Source organism: Triturus cristatus, chromosome 3_1, assembly GCF_964204655.1.
Source record: "Triturus cristatus chromosome 3_1, aTriCri1.1, whole genome shotgun sequence".
In the NCBI taxonomy this organism is placed as follows: Eukaryota; Metazoa; Chordata; class Amphibia; order Caudata; family Salamandridae; genus Triturus; species Triturus cristatus.
In genome coordinates, this window is record NC_140583.1 from 785,297,985 (window position 1) to 785,315,512 (window position 17,528).

Genomic DNA, 17,528 nt, shown 5'->3' on the forward strand with positions numbered 1-17,528 from the left:
GCCACCAACGCCACTAACTGCTGGATCTGTGGATTGCTACCACATGCCACTGGGCACTCAATCCCTTTCATCCCTTCACCTTTTTCTGTCCATGGTTCCTGCCTCGCCTGGCTGATCCTCCTGCAGGAGAGCTACAAGGACAATACCACTTCCGGCAGAACCATGTCACACTTCTACCATGGGTTCTGGCTGAACAAAACTGGTAGAACTTCCGCCCTCTTCTGCCCTCTGAGATCGAACACTTCCTTTCACATGGACATCCCTGCCAAAGAACGAGTTGAAATGCAAGTGTTCAACAATCCAGCCAGACCCACCTTCTCTTACCTCCGAAAACGGACGGCCGCCACCCTAACAGTGGCCCTGTCCGTCATCAACATCACTGGATCTGTATGCCTCGAAGGCCTGGGGGCACAGCTGGTGGGCCACAGCTCCTGCCTCATCACCCAAACATTGGACTCAGTTGACCCACCTTCCTTTGTTGCCTCCCCGAATATGTACTTCGTGTGTGGTACTAAGGCCTACACCTGGCTCCCGAAAGGTTGGGGAGGCACCTGCTACATCGCCTTTGTCCTTCCTCCGACGTATGTGGCTCCAGCAAACCATCACCGACAGAAACGTGCCAAAGACATTGTACAAACCGACTCCACCAGAGCACAGTTCATGGACGCAGTAAAGGGTCTTGTTCCGCTCTGGGGTCCGATGGCAAACAGCCGTGCCATCCGCCACTTAACCCAGGCAGTCGAAACAGCAATGAACATTACAGCTGGCGCCCTCGCCAACAACACCGCTGAGCTTCAGGCCGTCCGCCTGGTGGCTCTCCAGAACCGCCTTGTTCTAGATGTGGTTCTGGCTGACCGCGGAGGAGCATGCCGCATCATTGGGTCCAGCTGTTGTACCTACGTACCGGATAACTCACCCTCAGTCTACAAAGCAATTGAACACCTCCACAGACTGTCCACAGAGGTCCATCAAGAACAAGAGGAATGGTCACTGGGGAGTTGGTTTTGGGACGCTATTAAAGGTTGGGGATGGAGGCTGTTTTCATTTATCCTCATACCAATCATGATACTATGTGGATGTTGCTTGGGGATTCAGTGTCTGCCACCTTTATGTTCGCTTTTTATGAACTGCATCTGCCCTAAGACTTTGGACTTTGAAACTGAGCGGATGAAAGCTCTGAATGAGGTGGAGGTACGGGGTATTATGGGGATAGATCCAAACTAGGCAAGCTGGCGAGACATGTTAAAAGGGAGGACTGTGGAAATTTAGCGTGCAAACTGAACATTATCTGCGCCATCTTGCCTCTCCCCAGCGCCACACATAGCAAATGCACGGCCGCCGTTTTAGGCACCCCACTCTCTCCCCCCGCTCACTCTCGATCGCCAGCGCTTTCCCCCGGCGCTGCGAGCATCCCCCGTGCGCCGGCCACCCCCGCTCTCTCATACAGGCCATAAACCCTCTCCTTCTGCGCGACCCTGCTACGGAACCACTTCCGACCGACAACCCATACATGGTCATGCCTCTCCTTTGATAACCCCCTTCCTCTGCGCCCCATTGTCTGAACTAGTCCCAGGCCATCACCTAGCCCTGCGGATGCAGTTTATTGCCCCTACTGTAAGGGAAACACCCCACATCAAAGGGATTACAGTAGATCAAAGCCCCTACCCCCTGAGACCCGGCCGGTTGCACACACCCCCGGGAATTAGCGGAATTCCCTGCTGCGCGATAGCCATCTCCCACTGCGGGTAGGGTGGGAACCTCTACTGTAACCATGTGTGGGATCAGATCTGAGCCGGGGGCTTCAGGGGATGTTCTTTCAGGCATCAAGGGAATCTCAAGAATATACTATGTATAATAAAGCAATAAACCAGTGTATAAGAGACCAGGTCTCAGAGATGCAGTTAGAGCACCTCGTGACGATACCTTGCTGTCTGATCTGATGTGTTCTGCTCCGACGGAATAAAACTTTGTTTCCTGCCTTCCAGTCTCCGGCGCCTGCCTCTTTTATTGGTAAATTATCGAGTGGTATGAGAGGCGATTACCGCCGGGCAAATACTTGAAAGGTTATCGACTGAAACTGCCGCTACCATTTAACACTTCCCTCATCGCTGCCATCCTGAAAATGATGACGTCTTGGAATCTCCAATGGTGTCGGCGGAGGGCGCATTCCATGTGGGCGTCATCTGTCCACCGTCACGGTTAAGGAATCCTGAAGTATTCTTTCCGTGTTGCCAGCGTGTGCACGTCACCGCGCAACACGTAACGTCAGGAAGCATCGGTGTTGTTGTTGGTTCCTATGGTGATGGGCCTTACGGGACACTACGCTATCGGCAGTTCATCATAATCTTACGGGACACTACGCTATCGGCAGTTCATCATAATCTCGCCGGTGAACGAGTAAGACACCCTAATGTCTAAAAGTTAAAAGCAATTTGAATGCAAGCAATGTTATTTATTTTTTTGGGATTCTCGAAGCAGGTGTGTTTCCGTTTTCTTGGTCGCATGCGTATTACTCAAAAGATTACGAGTCCTAGAGTGCCCATGCCTTTAGCAAATTTATGTCACATTACTTGTAAAACGTCATATGGAAGCACAGATGAGTCGATCTTAAGGATTAATACAGTTACGAGGCTGCCACCTGGTGGATTTTCGTGGGACTTTCTTTAACATGGTTTGTTATTTATTTGGCTGAAGGAGTGTGACATGGAAATAATCCGTGGAAATAGTAAAAACCTATGGCTGAATTGCTCTCTTGATCTGCATTCGTAAACTGGAATAAACTACGGCAGTAAGAGTAAAAGTGAGAACAGCGCTAGAGATCTAAAACCTTGTATGTTAAGAACTGGAACAGTGATTGTTTGGATGTGATGTTCAATAGCACATATATTTATTAGTAGCGAAGAGGCGCAAAGAGGAGTACTTTCATCAAGTAGCGTCAACTTGTGGAGAGTGTATTCATTTAATTCCAGCATAGGTACAGAGCAGTTCAAAAAAGCAGGTGTGGCAGATGGAAGAAGAAAAAAAAATATAGACTTAAAGTCATAAGAAAAGATGCCATCTTTTAAAGTATTGAATGATTGCAAAGTGGAATTCCTATTTAAATTTTTGTTTAGGGAAGATCTTGCAACCCTAACCCTGTTTTAGGGAAAAGTAAGGACTAAGGAAGTGAGCCTTGGACCACGACCGGGAGAGGACGATGGTGTCCCAGGACCGGCGAAACCAGAAACTGCGAGAGGACAAAGGATGTCCCAGCACCGTAAGGAGACGAAGACAAAGGAAAAGGGGGTAAAATGTGAGAACTAAAGTTCCAACCTATCTAGCGGGAGACAACAGATGTCATAAAATCAGTACCGGGATAGGAAAAGAAAGGAAAAATGCGTCATTTGACCAGCAGAGTTCACGACCTAGAGTTGTGACGACAAGAGTTCCAGTACCACGAGACAAAATCGTGACTTGGAGGTTCTTTCTACCGGGGCAAATGTTCCGCGATTAGAGCTGGGCTTTTTAGCCCTTAGTACTGAGACAGTTTGTCAACAAAGAAATTTAATTTTAAGTCTAATGTAGAGGCCCGAACTACATCGAGAGGTCTTTAACCCAAGAAAAGAACAAGAACGCCATTTTAGTCTGTAAGAAATCTGGCTAAAATTTTTCTTAGGGAGCATTCTTCCAGAACTGTTGAGCATTAGAGGCTTTTGTTGAACTTTTATATCTTCAACTGTGTGCAGTAAGCCGCGACAGACGAAAAGCTGATTGGAGAACGTAAGCTGTCTCTTCCCGTTTTTGATGGCCACAAGGACGGATTGTAGAGAGTAGACTGTCTCTTCTTGTTTTTCGTCAATCGAAGGAGAGAAGGTGGTCATGTCATCGTGATTTTCGTCATGATTCTCATTGTGATCCTCTTCTTATCCTGCCCTTTGCTTTTGTCATCTGGAAGTCCAAGAGGTCGTTGACCTCCTACATGTTTTATGTTTTCTTGCTTTTCCTTTTCATGCTTTAAGCTTTTGTTGGGTGTTTGAAGCGTTTATTGTGTTTTCTGTAAAGGAAGAAGATATGTTGTATATTTGTGCTTGCTTTGTTATGGCTACTTGGGGTCAGTAGTCCATTCTTTGTGTTTATGTCTCCTCAACCTCCCTCACTACCTATGAGTGTTCTATCTGGTTTGTGACTGTTCCAGTCTTGGCAGTTGATGGTCTGGTCAGCTAGCGAAGTGCTTTATCTCTGCTGTGCTATCTTAATACATCTATCTTGTAACCTGAAGACGTGTCCTGATGCCTATCTAATCTACTTACAACAGAGTAACACAACCCCAGAAACCCACGCAACCTTCAAAACTGCTGTCAACGCTCACCACCTCCTCCTCGAAACTACAAAGAAAACCGCCCTCCAAGACAGAATCAACACCAGCACACACACCAGCAAAGTACTCTTCGCTATCGTCAAGGAGTTCGCCAGGCCCAACAGCGAGACCACAGACGTCCCACCCTCCCAAGACCTCTGCAACAAACTCTGCACCTTCTTCCACCACAAGATCAGCCAAACCTACAACAGCTTCGACACCCAAGACCCTGCTACAACAATCATCACCACGGCACGCAGCCATGCCGCACCCCAACTGATTCTGCTCAACTGGACTCCGCTTTCCACAAACGACACACTCAAGACCATGAAGAGCATCCCCTCCTGAGCCCCATCAGACCCTTGCCAGTACCACACCTTCCATAGAGCAGCCACCTCCATCGCCCCAGAGCTTTGCAGCACCATCAACTGCTTCACTGAAACCACCACTTTTCCTGACGACTGGAAACAAGCTGAGATCAACCCCTGATGAAGAAACCATCCGCCGACCCAACAGACCTCAAGAACTTCAGACCCATCTCCCTCCTCCCCTTCCCAGCCAAGGTTATCGAGAAGGCCATCAACGCTCACTCTCTGAGTTCATCGAAATGAACCATGTCCTGGACATCACTCAATCCGGCTTCCGAAGTAACCACAACACCAAGACCGCACTTCTCGCCACCACAGATGACATCCGCTCCCTTCTCGACCCCGGCAAAACCACAGCCCTCAATCTACTGGACCTCTCGGCCGCCTTTGATACAGTCTCCCACCGCACCCCAATCACGAGACTCCACGACATCAGCATCCGCGACAAGGCCCTGGACTGGATCCACCCCTTCCTTACCGGCTGAACATGGAGTAAGACTACCTCCATCCCTCTCAGAGCCTACAGAGATAAGCTTCGGAGTGCCCCAGTAATCCTCCCTGAGCCCCACCCTCTTCCATGTCTACATGGCCCCTCTCATGGCCATCGTCAGAAACCACAGACTCAACATTGTCGCCTACGACACCCAGCCGAGACTCTCCCTCACTAATAAACCCACTGCTGCCAAAACCAGCTTACACAGCAGGATGAAGGCCGTTGCCACTTGGATGAAAGATCAAGCCCAAACTCGGACAAAACCGAAGTACTCATCCTGGGACCAACTCACTCAGTCTGGGATGACTCTTGGTGGCCCGCCACACTGGGAACACCTCCCACCCCCATAGACCACCCACGTAACCTCGGCATCATACAATGAACCGCGAGATCAACATCGTATCCTCATCCTGCTTCCCCTGCTTCGAAAGACATTCAGATGGACCCCCACAGAATCCACGCACTCATCACCGGCAGACTGGACTACGGCAACGTGCACTATGCCGGCGTCACCCAGAAACAACCCAGGAACCTACAGAACTTTCAAAACACCACATCCAGACTGGTCCTTGACATCCCCGGCCACAGCCATATCACACAACACCTTAGAAAACCCCATTAGCTCCCAGTCAACAAGAGAATCACCATCAAGCTCCTCACACATGCCTACAAAGCTCTCCACGACACAGGACCAACATATCTGAACCACCCCCTCTCATTCCACGTTCCCGCCAGACACATTATCTCCACCCAACTTGCCCTGGCCACCGTCCCACAGATTATCAAGACCAGAACTGGAGGAAGATCCTTCTCCTACCTCACCACCAAGACTTCAAACACCCTACCCTGCCCATCCAACTCAAGCTATTCCTGTCGCTGACTCAATTCAGAAAGGAGCCTGGCTCTTCGACTGAACCCCACGCTCAGATGGAGCAGCAGCCCCCAGCGCCTTGAAACCCGCACAGTTGAGTAGCCACACTATACAAACTCCTGATTGATTGAGGAACTTCTGGTTCATGGTGTAAAAGCTTTATTGTTTGATTAATTGAAATAAAAACATGCTGTTGACAAACCACTTACTTTGCAAACCCTGCAGCTCTGGATAACAGCAGACACAGCAGCAAAGCCAACAGCCAGAGGATAGCTAGGACAAAGACGCCAGTACCAACACCAAGAACAGTTCCAGCCATTCTGTGAGGAAGATGGCTAAAGGGCGAAAACAAAAAGATAGGTTTAGAGTTCTTTCTGAGAACTTGCACCATCTAAAGATTATCAGTGCTTCCGCGGGCAGATCTGGAACTAGGAATCATTCCTTCAGTTAAAGAGCTGAGTATCTGAAAAAGGATTACAAATGGTACAGGTACCATTTTAAACTGCTTTATAAGACTGGAGTGTATGGCAGTAAGTTACAATAACTATTTAAAGTTGGTGCGGTCAAATCACAGTGCATTGGCATTGCAGAGGAAGGCAGTAGGGGCACTTATGTATTTGAGTACTTTCAATCTAGAATAGGTTATTCTCAAACAAAAACACAACTGCAAATGTAATTTGGGCTCAGACTTCCTCACAATCGATGCGCAAAAATATGGTGATAAATTGGCATTGACTTCTGAATTTTAGCAAATTGATTCTCTGAACAGACCCATTAGTTTATAGGTCGATTCACACAAATGTACCATTCGGAGTAGGTTGCAATTCAACCTACCTCATTACTATTCATGAAGTAAGTCGCAAATTGCAACTTACTCCGACTGGATACCATTTAAGTTAACAGAAATTATGGCCTTCTAGGGTCAGCAGATCATGCGTAGGATCACAATGACAAAAGTTTTTTTTTTTAAAAAATTTTTTAAGGAAAAAGGTTTCATTGAAAAGTAAAAAACTTTTTAAAAAGGTTTAAGTGGGAGCACTGCCCAATTGAAAAGAAATTGTTTACATTTCCAAAGGAGACGGGGAGCTAAAAGGACTCTTTAGACTTTGCAAAAAAATTACAACCTCCTCGCAGGAGTGAGTAACCTATCAATGGTTTTTGACAAACTGCAGTTCCAACCCACCGATATACATCAATTCAAAAGGCAATTTGAAAGGGGCACCCTAAGTACACCCCTATCAAAATGCAATTCAATATGCATTCTAAACCCATTTTGCATTTCTGTAAGAACTTACCAAATTGCAAAATCGGTTTTAGTAAATACCAAAAAGCCATTTAGAAGTTGCAAACCCTGTTATTTAACAAATGACAAGAATTTGCAATCGCTAAATGGGCTTAGGGGCTGAGAGCAGACCCCTTAGGAACACCACAAGTAATGTCTTTAAAGACTCAATGAAAAGTTCCCATCTGAACTGCATGTGTTCTGTTCTCGTAGAAAGATTCGAACCATCTGAGTGGCTTGGCTCTCAGGCCAATAGAGAAAAGTCTTTCCAATAAGACAGCATGGCAAACCGTATGAAAGGCAGCAGACAAATCAAGAAGGATAAGTGCTCCTGAGGTTCCAGCATCCAAAATCTTACATTATAAAACACACCAATTTACTCACAGTAAGACGCTAACTGCGCAATGACACAGGTTTCCAGGATTTTTGCATAAAATTGGGATAAGAGAGACTGGCCTGTCGTTGAAGGAAACATTAGGATCTGGTGTTTCCTTTTTTCAAAAGTGGCATAACTAATGTAGTTTTTCAGAAAGTAGGTACCACCCCACTCTTTAGAGAATTATTACACATCATAGTTATCCAGGAAAAAAGAAAGGGTGTAGGCTCTTTAAAAATACTAATAGGGCAGGGGTTGAGGGGAGAACATGATCTGATCATAGAGATTTTAGATATCACCTCCTCTTCAGTGAGAAGACTAAAATCTAACCACTATTTCAACAGATGGATACTTTGCTCCAGCGTTTCTGCCGAAATCCCAGCAGGAGTAAATGTCAATTAAATAGAGGAGATCTTGGACTGAAAGAAAAAAATAAAATGAATCAGCCAAATCTGAGCAAAGTATTTGCATGGGAGGGCTTTAGGCAAATGATGCATACTTTTTGCCACAGATGTATAAACCGCAAAAAGTTTCCTAGTAGAACTTTTAGCAGGCACCATTTGATTGTGATAGTAGCTCCCCTACAGGCATTTAAAATCTCTTTGTATGTTCCAAGTTCTAATTTATAAGCCTCTCTCCCGTCTTCTGTGTAATAATGTCTCCAAAGCTTCTCTCAAACCTTTTACATTTCCTTTTGGCCGGACTCAATTCTTGGGTATACCAGAGAGCCAAAGGAGTTTTATGATATGTAATCTTAGTTTTAAGTAGCAACATTTCGTTACGAGCACCCCCTCACCCAATCCAAGACTTGAACTGCTCAATTAAATCGAAAATATCAGGCTGAATATTTGGTTACAATTATTTTAAGCAGATCAGTCTGTAATGGTCCAATTTAGCCCAGGCATGATTGTAAGTACTCGTGGGATGTTGCGAGAGGAGTACCTCCAATTTATGCAAAAGGAAATGAATAATCTTGTGGTCAGATCAAACAACCTCTTCCACAGCCTACACGATAATCAGTCCCTCTGTAACATAAATGTGGTCCAATTTGTGGCCTCAAAGCAAATAAGATGCACTCCTCCTTGTAATCAAAGATTTTTTAACAGCTCGTGGCAAAGTTATGGCGCGCAGACCGGTACCTTGTTCTGCCCCAATGGCACGGATGTGCAATTCACTGAAAGCGTGGCACGTCCTCACACAGCATCTACGGGTTGCACAGCCTTCTGAAGAAAAGTCTCATTCACAATAAGAACAATTGTTACTTACCTGTAAACAGGTGGTTCTCCAGTATTGGTGTCTTTCATAGATTCACATGCTTGAATATTCCCCGTCGTCGGAGTGGGAGTCCCACGGTAAAAAATATAGCAATATATACAGCCATAATATATATATATATACATAAGTAATCATATAAAACAGAGATATAAGTAAGTAATAACATCAAGAATGTCCCTATATGAAATTTCCATAGAGATACATGGAAAGAGAAAAAAGACATTCGTAGTCTATCTCTGTCATTATGTTAGTCCGAACTCCGGCCAATCAGGCGCCAGCTCCTCTCTAGAACCTTCTCCTCAGAGCTCCTCACCTCAGATTTTCGTAGCACCATAGTGACTCAGAGTGTATGAGGAGAAGAGAGCCTCTGAAGGGAGGAGGGAGGGTCGCATGTGAATCTATGAAAGACACCAATACTGGAGAACCACCTGTTTACAGGTAAGTAACAATTGTTCTTCTCCAGTATTGGGGTGTCTTTCATAGATTCACATGCTTGAATATAGAATAGCTAGCAGTAACAATATAATTGTTTCCATGATCACACAGCTTCGAAATTGTAATGACAATCAATCTTCTTATGCATATGACAGTACTGAATAACTAACAGTATAAATGCATCATTATGTCAATTATAAATGGAAACAATATGGAGGAGGGAAGGAAGAGGCTCATCTTATTTAAAAAGATTGCGAAGCACTGCCTGCCCAACTGCAGCATCCTCCTCGTTTAAAGTTGTCAAGCAATAGTGTCTTGTAAACGTGTGTCTGCTCGACCACGTAGCTGCTCTGCAGCTCTGATGCAAAGGCACTCCAGCAAATAAAGCAGTTGAGGAAGACATTGCTCTGGTGGAGTGAGCCCTCACTGGTGACTGCAATGGCTTGTTTGCCTTTTGATGGCAGAAGACGATGGCAGCTGAAACTTAACGTGCAATAGTTGGTTTCGTCACTGGACGACCTTTGTGAAAGCGTCCATAAACTATGAATAGTTGATCAATCCTTCGTAAAGCAGCCGTTCTGCTGATGTAGAATGTTAAACCTAGTTTCACATCCAGGGAATGTAATCTCTGCTCCGTAGGAGTTTGCGGATAGCAAAGAAAGTTCTTAAAATCACTGGTTCGTTAATATGACAGTCTGAAGGCACCTTCAGCAAGAAATTTGGATCTGTACGCACTACTACAGAATCTGGTTTGAACTGTAGGAAAAAGGTGGATTTATTGTAAATGCATGAATGTCACGGACGCAACGTGAAGACGTTAGCGCCCGAAGAAAAGCCACCTTCCATGTTAGATACTACAACTCGACCTTGTGAATCGGTTCGTACGGTGGTCTCATTAGTTGAGCCAATACGATGTTCAGATGCCACAATGGAGGAGATTTACAAAATAACCCCTAGACGAATTGATGGATAATCCTTGAAGAAACAAAAGGGAAGTTGAACCATCCTGACGGAAACGGAAGATTGCCGCCAGAAAAAACCCCTAAAGGTTGCATGAGAGAAACCCGGAGTTAGCTAAATGCAAGAAGAACGGTAAAAATTGTTCTGGTGTGGAGTGAAAACGGGTGCACCCCATTAGATGCACACCAGTGGGGAACACTTTTCCACTTTAATTTGTACGTTTTCACCGTAGAAGGAGCCCTCGCCTGAGCTAAAATGTCTCTACAGTCCTGTGGAGTATCCAAATGGGCAAATTCACAGTGCTCAGGTTCCAAGCTGATAAGCTCAGTGAGGAGGGATTCGGATGACCAATTTTCCCCTTGTCCATCGTGAGTAGACCTGCACGAGGCTGTAGAATGATTGGTTCGGATTGAGACAATAGGAGTAGTTCTGAGAACCATGCCTGCCGAGGCCAACGGGGGGCTATAGAAGTAGATGGCAAGGTTGCCTCCGCATCTACCACAGAAACTCGAGGTACGAGTGGGATTGGGGGAAGAAAAAACGTAGTCAAACAGATCGTACCAGTCCATCAAAAGGCATTGCCCAGAGATCTTTTGTGGGGAAGCCAGCTTGCGTAATCACGGCATTTCCGGTTCTCTAGTGTGGCAAAGAGATCCAGCTGTGGGCGACCCCATCGTTGAAATATCCTCTCTAGAGTTGGTTGATGCAACTCCCATTCATGGGTCGATGAGGAGGACCCGCTCAGGGAATCCGCCAGGATATTGGATACCCCCGGTCGATTAACTGCTGCATATCGTGATGCGATGGTTGATAGACCAATCCCAAATCGACTGAGCTAGTCGAGACAGTTTCGGAGATTTTATCCTGCCCTGCTTGTTTATATAGTGCATGCAGGTTGTATAGTCTGTCTGTATCAGGACTGATTCTCCTTGGATTAAAGGATGAAAAGCTTTGAGAGCCAGCAATATATAGCCATGAGATCCAACCTGTAGAAGTGCCAGGTTTTTTTTTTATTTTTTTTATTTTTTTTTTTTTTTGACATATTGACCATTTTCCTTTTATTGATAAAACCTCCAAATGAGCACCCCATCCTTCCAGAGAGGCGTCTGTTATTGTCATGTCTGGTACCATTGTCAGAAGAGAAATGCCTTCCGTTAGATTTAACAGTTGCGTCCACCACCTTTGCGCCAACTTCATCCGATCTGTGACGTTTACAACATCGTTCAAAGAACCTGTAACCTGGCGTTCTTGGACATCCAGTACTCCTTGGATGGGGCGTGTCTGTAATCTGTAATGAGGGATCAATGCAATGCATGATGACGCCATTTTCAGAAAGGACTTCAATATTCTTACAGAAACGGGTCTTTTTGATCTGATAAGGGTTACCAGTCGGAGAATTTTTTGAAGACGGTCTTGGGAGCGAAGTGCCCTTGCTGACACTGTGTCTAAAGTTGCTCCCAGAAAATCCGTGCGATGAGAAGGCAGTAGATGGGACTTTGTGGTATTTATGGAGAGCCCTAAGGCGCGAAACCACCTCCTGTCAAAGATGTGTGTGTTGTAGAAGTTGAACTTTCGATTGTGATTTTAGGAGATAGTCGTCCAGAAATGGAAAGATCTGAAATCCCTGGAACGTAGGACGCTACCACAGGGGCTAGCACCCTTGTAAACCCTCGAGGGGCCGAGCGCAGTCCGAATGGTAAACTTTGAACTGGAAAATCCCCTCGACCCACTCGAAAACGAAGAAATTTCCGATGTTGTCGTAGTATGGAGATATGTAAATATGCATCTTGGAGGTTGATTGTTTCCATGAAATCTCCTTGTGAAAATAATCGCAAGATCTCTACATGCGTTCGCCTACGAAAAGAATGTTTCTTTAGATACCTGCTGAGAGCCCTCAGATCTAGAATGGGCTTCCATTCCCCCTTCCTTTTGGTGATAAGGAAGAATCGGGAATAAATCCTTTCCCTCTTTTGAAATCTTGGTACTACTCCTATGGCTCCCTTGTGTTATAGAAATTGAACTTGTTGTAACAGTTCTTTGATATGAGCCGGTGGCAGTCCGGTAGGTGGTGTGGGTGGAGGGAATTCGATGAACTCCAAAGTGTGACCTCTTGCTATAATTTCCAAAACCCAACGGTTCCTTGTATGGAGGACCATTGAAAATAGTACCGATAGATTCGATCTCCAATTTTCTGGGACTGATGGAAGTCATGTCTCTTAGGAGTGTAACCCTTGTAAGAGGATTTTCCTCTGTAAGTCTTGGAAGACTGCTGTCGAGAAGTTTGCTGTTGGTTAGAGGAATATCGGTTTGAACCCTGGTTATAAGGTCGATATTGATTGATTCCTCTTCGAAAATAGAGGTGCCGCGTCCGCGTGCACCCCGAAAGGGTTGTTATCAAAATTGCAATGTGCCCAGAGAGCGAGCAGTATCTGTATCTTTCTTTATCGATTGGAGAGCTTCATCCACCTGATCTCCGAATAAAACCTCTTCTTCGTCATATGCCATGGTCTTTGACGGTTCCGGCAGTTGCTCAACTAGTGTTGACATATCCGCCCATACTTGACGGTCCTAACGACCCAGGATGGCCAAAGCATTAGCCGCTCTCACCATGGTGGAAGCCATCAAAGAGAATTTTCACCCTATGGCATCCAAACGACGTCCACCACGATCAGGTGGTGCAGTGATCGTAGATGCAGGGTTTCTAGCCCGGCGTTGCTCTGCCTGTGTGACTACAGAATCTGGCTTCGCTTGACCAGTGAGGCACGCTGGTGCTCCTAATGGTGATTTGTACCTTTTTCTCCAATCTAGGCACCCGTGCTGGAAGACTATGAGGCCTCCATAATCTTTTTGCCTTCCTCCCCAATAAATTCGATTATAGGGATTGTATGTGTTTAACAGGCTGATCTTTGAAATCGTACAGGAAATAATCCTTCGTTAATTTGAACGTTAGTGCTGTCCTATCCCTTAACTGGTGGAACTTGCATATCAACAGGTGGTGAGTCACCAGGTAGCACCGGAGAGGGAGATGGTGTTTGGGCATGATAGTTATCCCACTCCGCCATACCATCATCATCATCATCAGCATCGCCACCATCATCGAGAATCTCACCATCCTCCCTGTCCTGAGGAATTTCTTCTTCTTCAGTATCATGAGGAGGTACTGTCCGAGTTGAAGAATGTCTCAGCGGTACTGTAGGTATTACCACAGAAAGTATTGGAGCCGGTACCGGTTCCGATATAGTTGTTGGCACCACTGGAGTAAGCGGAACCACAGACACTTGTGGTGATAAAGGAAAAACCGCCGATTATAGTTGTCACAACCGATTCAGCTAAACCTTCTTCTGAATCTTGATCTGAGTCAGTGGTAAAACAATGGTTAAGGAAGGCGGGAATCCTCCACCGATATAACTTCACCCGACCTTTGTCAAGTACTCGGTGGTAATGGTAATAAAGGAACAGCAGCAAAGGACGAAGTAGTCGCTGTATATGTCGAAGAGATTTGGATTTTTAATGACCTCTGTGCAGAAGTCGTCTTTTTTAAACCCTTATTTTTACCGATGAGACTGCAGTCAACGGGCTCTGAGGCATAGAAGGCTATTGAAGAGATCTTTGTAGACGGAATCGTCTACGGAACCATCGTCGACGGAAACCACCATCGAAAGATTCATTGCCGATGGAACCATAGTCGACAGAACCACCGTCGACGGAACCACCGTAGACGGAACCACCGTAGACGGAACCACCGTAGACGGAACCACCGTAGACGGAACCACCGTAGACGGAACCACCGTCGACGGAGCCACCGTCGACGGAGCCACCGTCGACGGAGCCACCGTCGACGGAGCCATCGTCGACGGAGCCATCGTCGACGGAATCACTGTAGACGGAGCCACCGTCGACGGAGCCACCGTCGACGGAGCCACCGTCGACGGAGCCACCGTCGACGGAGCCATCGTCGACGGAGCCATCGTCGACGGAGCCATCGTCGACGGAGCCATCGTCGACGGAGCCATCGTCGACGGAGCCATCGTCGACGGAGCCATCGTCGACGGAGCCATCGTCGACGGAGCCATCGTCGACGGAGCCATCGTAGACGGAGCCATCGTAGACGGAGCCATCGTAGACGGAGCCATCGTAGACGGAGCCATCGTAGACGGAGCCATCGTAGACTGAGCCATCGTAGACGGAGCCATCGTAGACGGAGCAGCCATCTTTGAAAAAACTGGAAAGTTGAAAACCTCACTAGCCTGAGAACTATGTCTCGTGGGCGACACAGCAGTATTCAAAGAAGAAGAAGTGGCAGATGTCATAGTCAGAGACATTTTCTTCTTTTAAGGAAGGAGTAGGTAACTCCTGTACACTACTGCGTTTTGAGGCTGTGTGGGAACGGCCAGAAGTAAAGTTTTCTACCTCAGAAAATTACTTCATATTTATCCTTAAGTCTCTGGAGCCACAACAAGAGACGGCCTTCCCTGTCTTTCAGAGTTTTTGTAGAAAAAATTCTACAGAATTTATATTCACCCACTTCATGGTAGGGTAAAGACAGTAAATACACTTACTGTGTGGATCTTCTGAGAATAACGTAGCTTTCCACAAAAGAACAAGGTCTAAACAAAGACTTCTTACTTGAAGTCATCCTGAAGAGAAAAAACTGAGCAGAGCTCAGGGAGACTCCCTTTCACACGACGTGCGGTAGAAAATCTGAGGTGAGGAGCTCTGAGGAGAAGGTTCTAGAGAGGAGCTGGCGCCTGATTGGCCGGAGTTCGGACTAACATAATGACAGAGATAGACTACGAATGTCTTTTTTCTCTTTCCATGTATCTCTATGGAAATTTCATATAGGGACATTCTTGATGTTATTACTTACTTATATCTCTGTTTTATATGATTACTTATGTATATATATATATATTATGGCTGTATATATTGCTATATTTTTTACCGTGGGACTCCCACTCCGACGACGGGGAATATTCAAGCATGTGAATCTATGAAAGACACCCCAATACTGGAGAATCCCATTTTCGCCAGGTAATCCACATTTAGCCCAAATTTTTACTCCACACTTTTCAATACTTACTCAATTTTATTCATAGACAACGTCAGACAACATTTTGGGTGCAAAGTATGAGGCTGCCCAGGATGAACTGTGGATTCCTGCGTGCCACAGGTAAGGCCTGGATGGGCATGCCTGTGACATTTGAAAAAATTTGGAATAACATTGTCTATGAAGTGAATGGAGAAAATATAGAAAAAAAGTTTGGATTAATAATTTGGATTACACATGGATTACCAGACGAAAATGTGATTATTGTGAATGAGACTTTTGTTCAGAAGCTATTCTCCATCATCAAGGAATTCGCCAAACCCTGCAGTGAAATGGACTTCCCAACCTCCCAAGACCTCTGCAACAGACTCTGCACTTTCGTCCACCATAAGATGAAGATGATCTACGACAACCAAGACCACCTCACCAGCTCCCCCCTCGTGCGATAGCATCCAACAGACCCTGCTCAAATGGATCCCGCTCACAACAGAAAACACCTTGAAGACCATGAAAAGCATCCACTCCGGAGTGTACTCAGACCCCTGCCCACACCACATCCTCCACGGAGTCACATCTGCCATCGCACCAGAACTACGTCAGACGATCAACTGCTCCTACGAGATCGCCACCTTCCCCGACTGGAAACACGCCAAAATCAACCTCCTCCTGAAGAAACCCTCTGGGTTTCCGACAGACCTCAAGAACTATAGGCCCATTTCCCTGCCTTTATTTGCAACCAAGGACATTGAAAAGGCCGTCAACACCCAGCTAGCAAACTTCATGAACGCTAACAACATCCTGGACATCTCCCAATTCGCATTCCAAAGCAACCACAGCACCGAGACTGCCCTACTCGCCACCACCGACATCTGTACCTTCGTCGACCAGGGTGAAACGGCAGCTCTCATCCACCTGGACCTCTTGGCTGCATTCTACACCATCTCCCACTGCACCCTAGCCACCAGACTCCAAGATGCCAGCATCCGTGACAAGGCTCTCAACTGCATACGCTCCTTCCTCACCAGCAGAACTCAATGGGTCAGACTCCTTCCCTACCTCTTGGAACCGACAGAGACCAACTGAGTGCCCAAGGGCTCCTCCCTCAACCCCACCCTCTTAAACGTCTACATGCCCCCTCGCAACCATCGTCAGGAACCACGGGCTCAACATAGTCTCTCACGCAGACGACACCGAGCTGATCTGCTGCCTCACCAACGAACCCAACATCAACAAACAACTTCCAAGAAGGAGTAAAAACAGTCGCCACCTGGATGAAGAACAGCTGCCTGAAATTCACCTAAAAAAAACCACTAACGTTCTCATTCTTTGCTCCACCCCCTTCGCATGGAATGACTCCTGGTGGCTCTCCACCCTCGGAAATCCTACCCCACCCGAGAGACCACGCAAGAAATCTAGGCATCATACTAGATTCATCGCTCACAATGAACTGCCAGATCAACGCCGTATCACCCAACAACTCCACGATCTCCACTGGCTTCCAGTCGAAAGAACAATAACCTCCAAACTTTGCACCCACGCATACAAGGCATTTCACAACATATGACCTGCATACCTGAACAGCCGCCTCTCATTCCACGCACCCAAAAGACACCTTCGATCAGCCCAGCTCTCTCTGGCCACCGTCCCACGTATCAACAAGACCAGAATGGGAGGAAAGTCCTTCTCCTACCTCGCAACCAAAGCCTGGAAAACCCTTTGCCTTCATCAATCTCCAACATTGCCCCAGGTCAGGAAGTACCTCAAGACCTGGCTCTTCGGATGACCCCCAGCACTCAACGTTGCCGCCTCCCCCCCTCCCCCCCCCCCCCCCCACCACCACCCGCAAGTGCCTTGAGACCGTCATGGGAGAGTATTTACGCTTTTCCAACCCTGATTGATTGATGGCTGTGCGAACAGTAGGTGGTGCGTGAGGACGTGCCACTCTTTCAGCCAATATGTGGCCTGCCTTATGGGTAGGCTGTTGAACAAACTGTTTCAGCTCCAATGCCGAATAGATGTTCACAATCTGAGAAGTATTTACGTCTAGATCATTGTCAAAGTAAATATTCGGGTCCCTCAGTACCG

The 17,528-nt window shown here is 46.5% G+C and overlaps 1 protein-coding gene across 8 annotated transcripts in view; it reads right to left on the reverse strand.

The window, feature by feature from the left end:
* The window catches only part of TMEM218 (transmembrane protein 218), a 245,422-nt gene that overhangs the window by 41,520 nt on the left and 186,374 nt on the right, over positions 1 to 17,528 (reverse strand). For all 8 annotated transcript variants that reach the window (XM_085645030.1, XM_085645027.1, XM_085645029.1 and 5 more), the window contains one exon: positions 6,278 to 6,403. In XM_085645030.1, coding sequence (XP_085501156.1) covers positions 6,278 to 6,387 — 110 coding nt within the window. In that variant the 5' untranslated portion in view covers positions 6,388 to 6,403. The remainder of the gene's footprint in view (positions 1 to 6,277; positions 6,404 to 17,528) is intronic.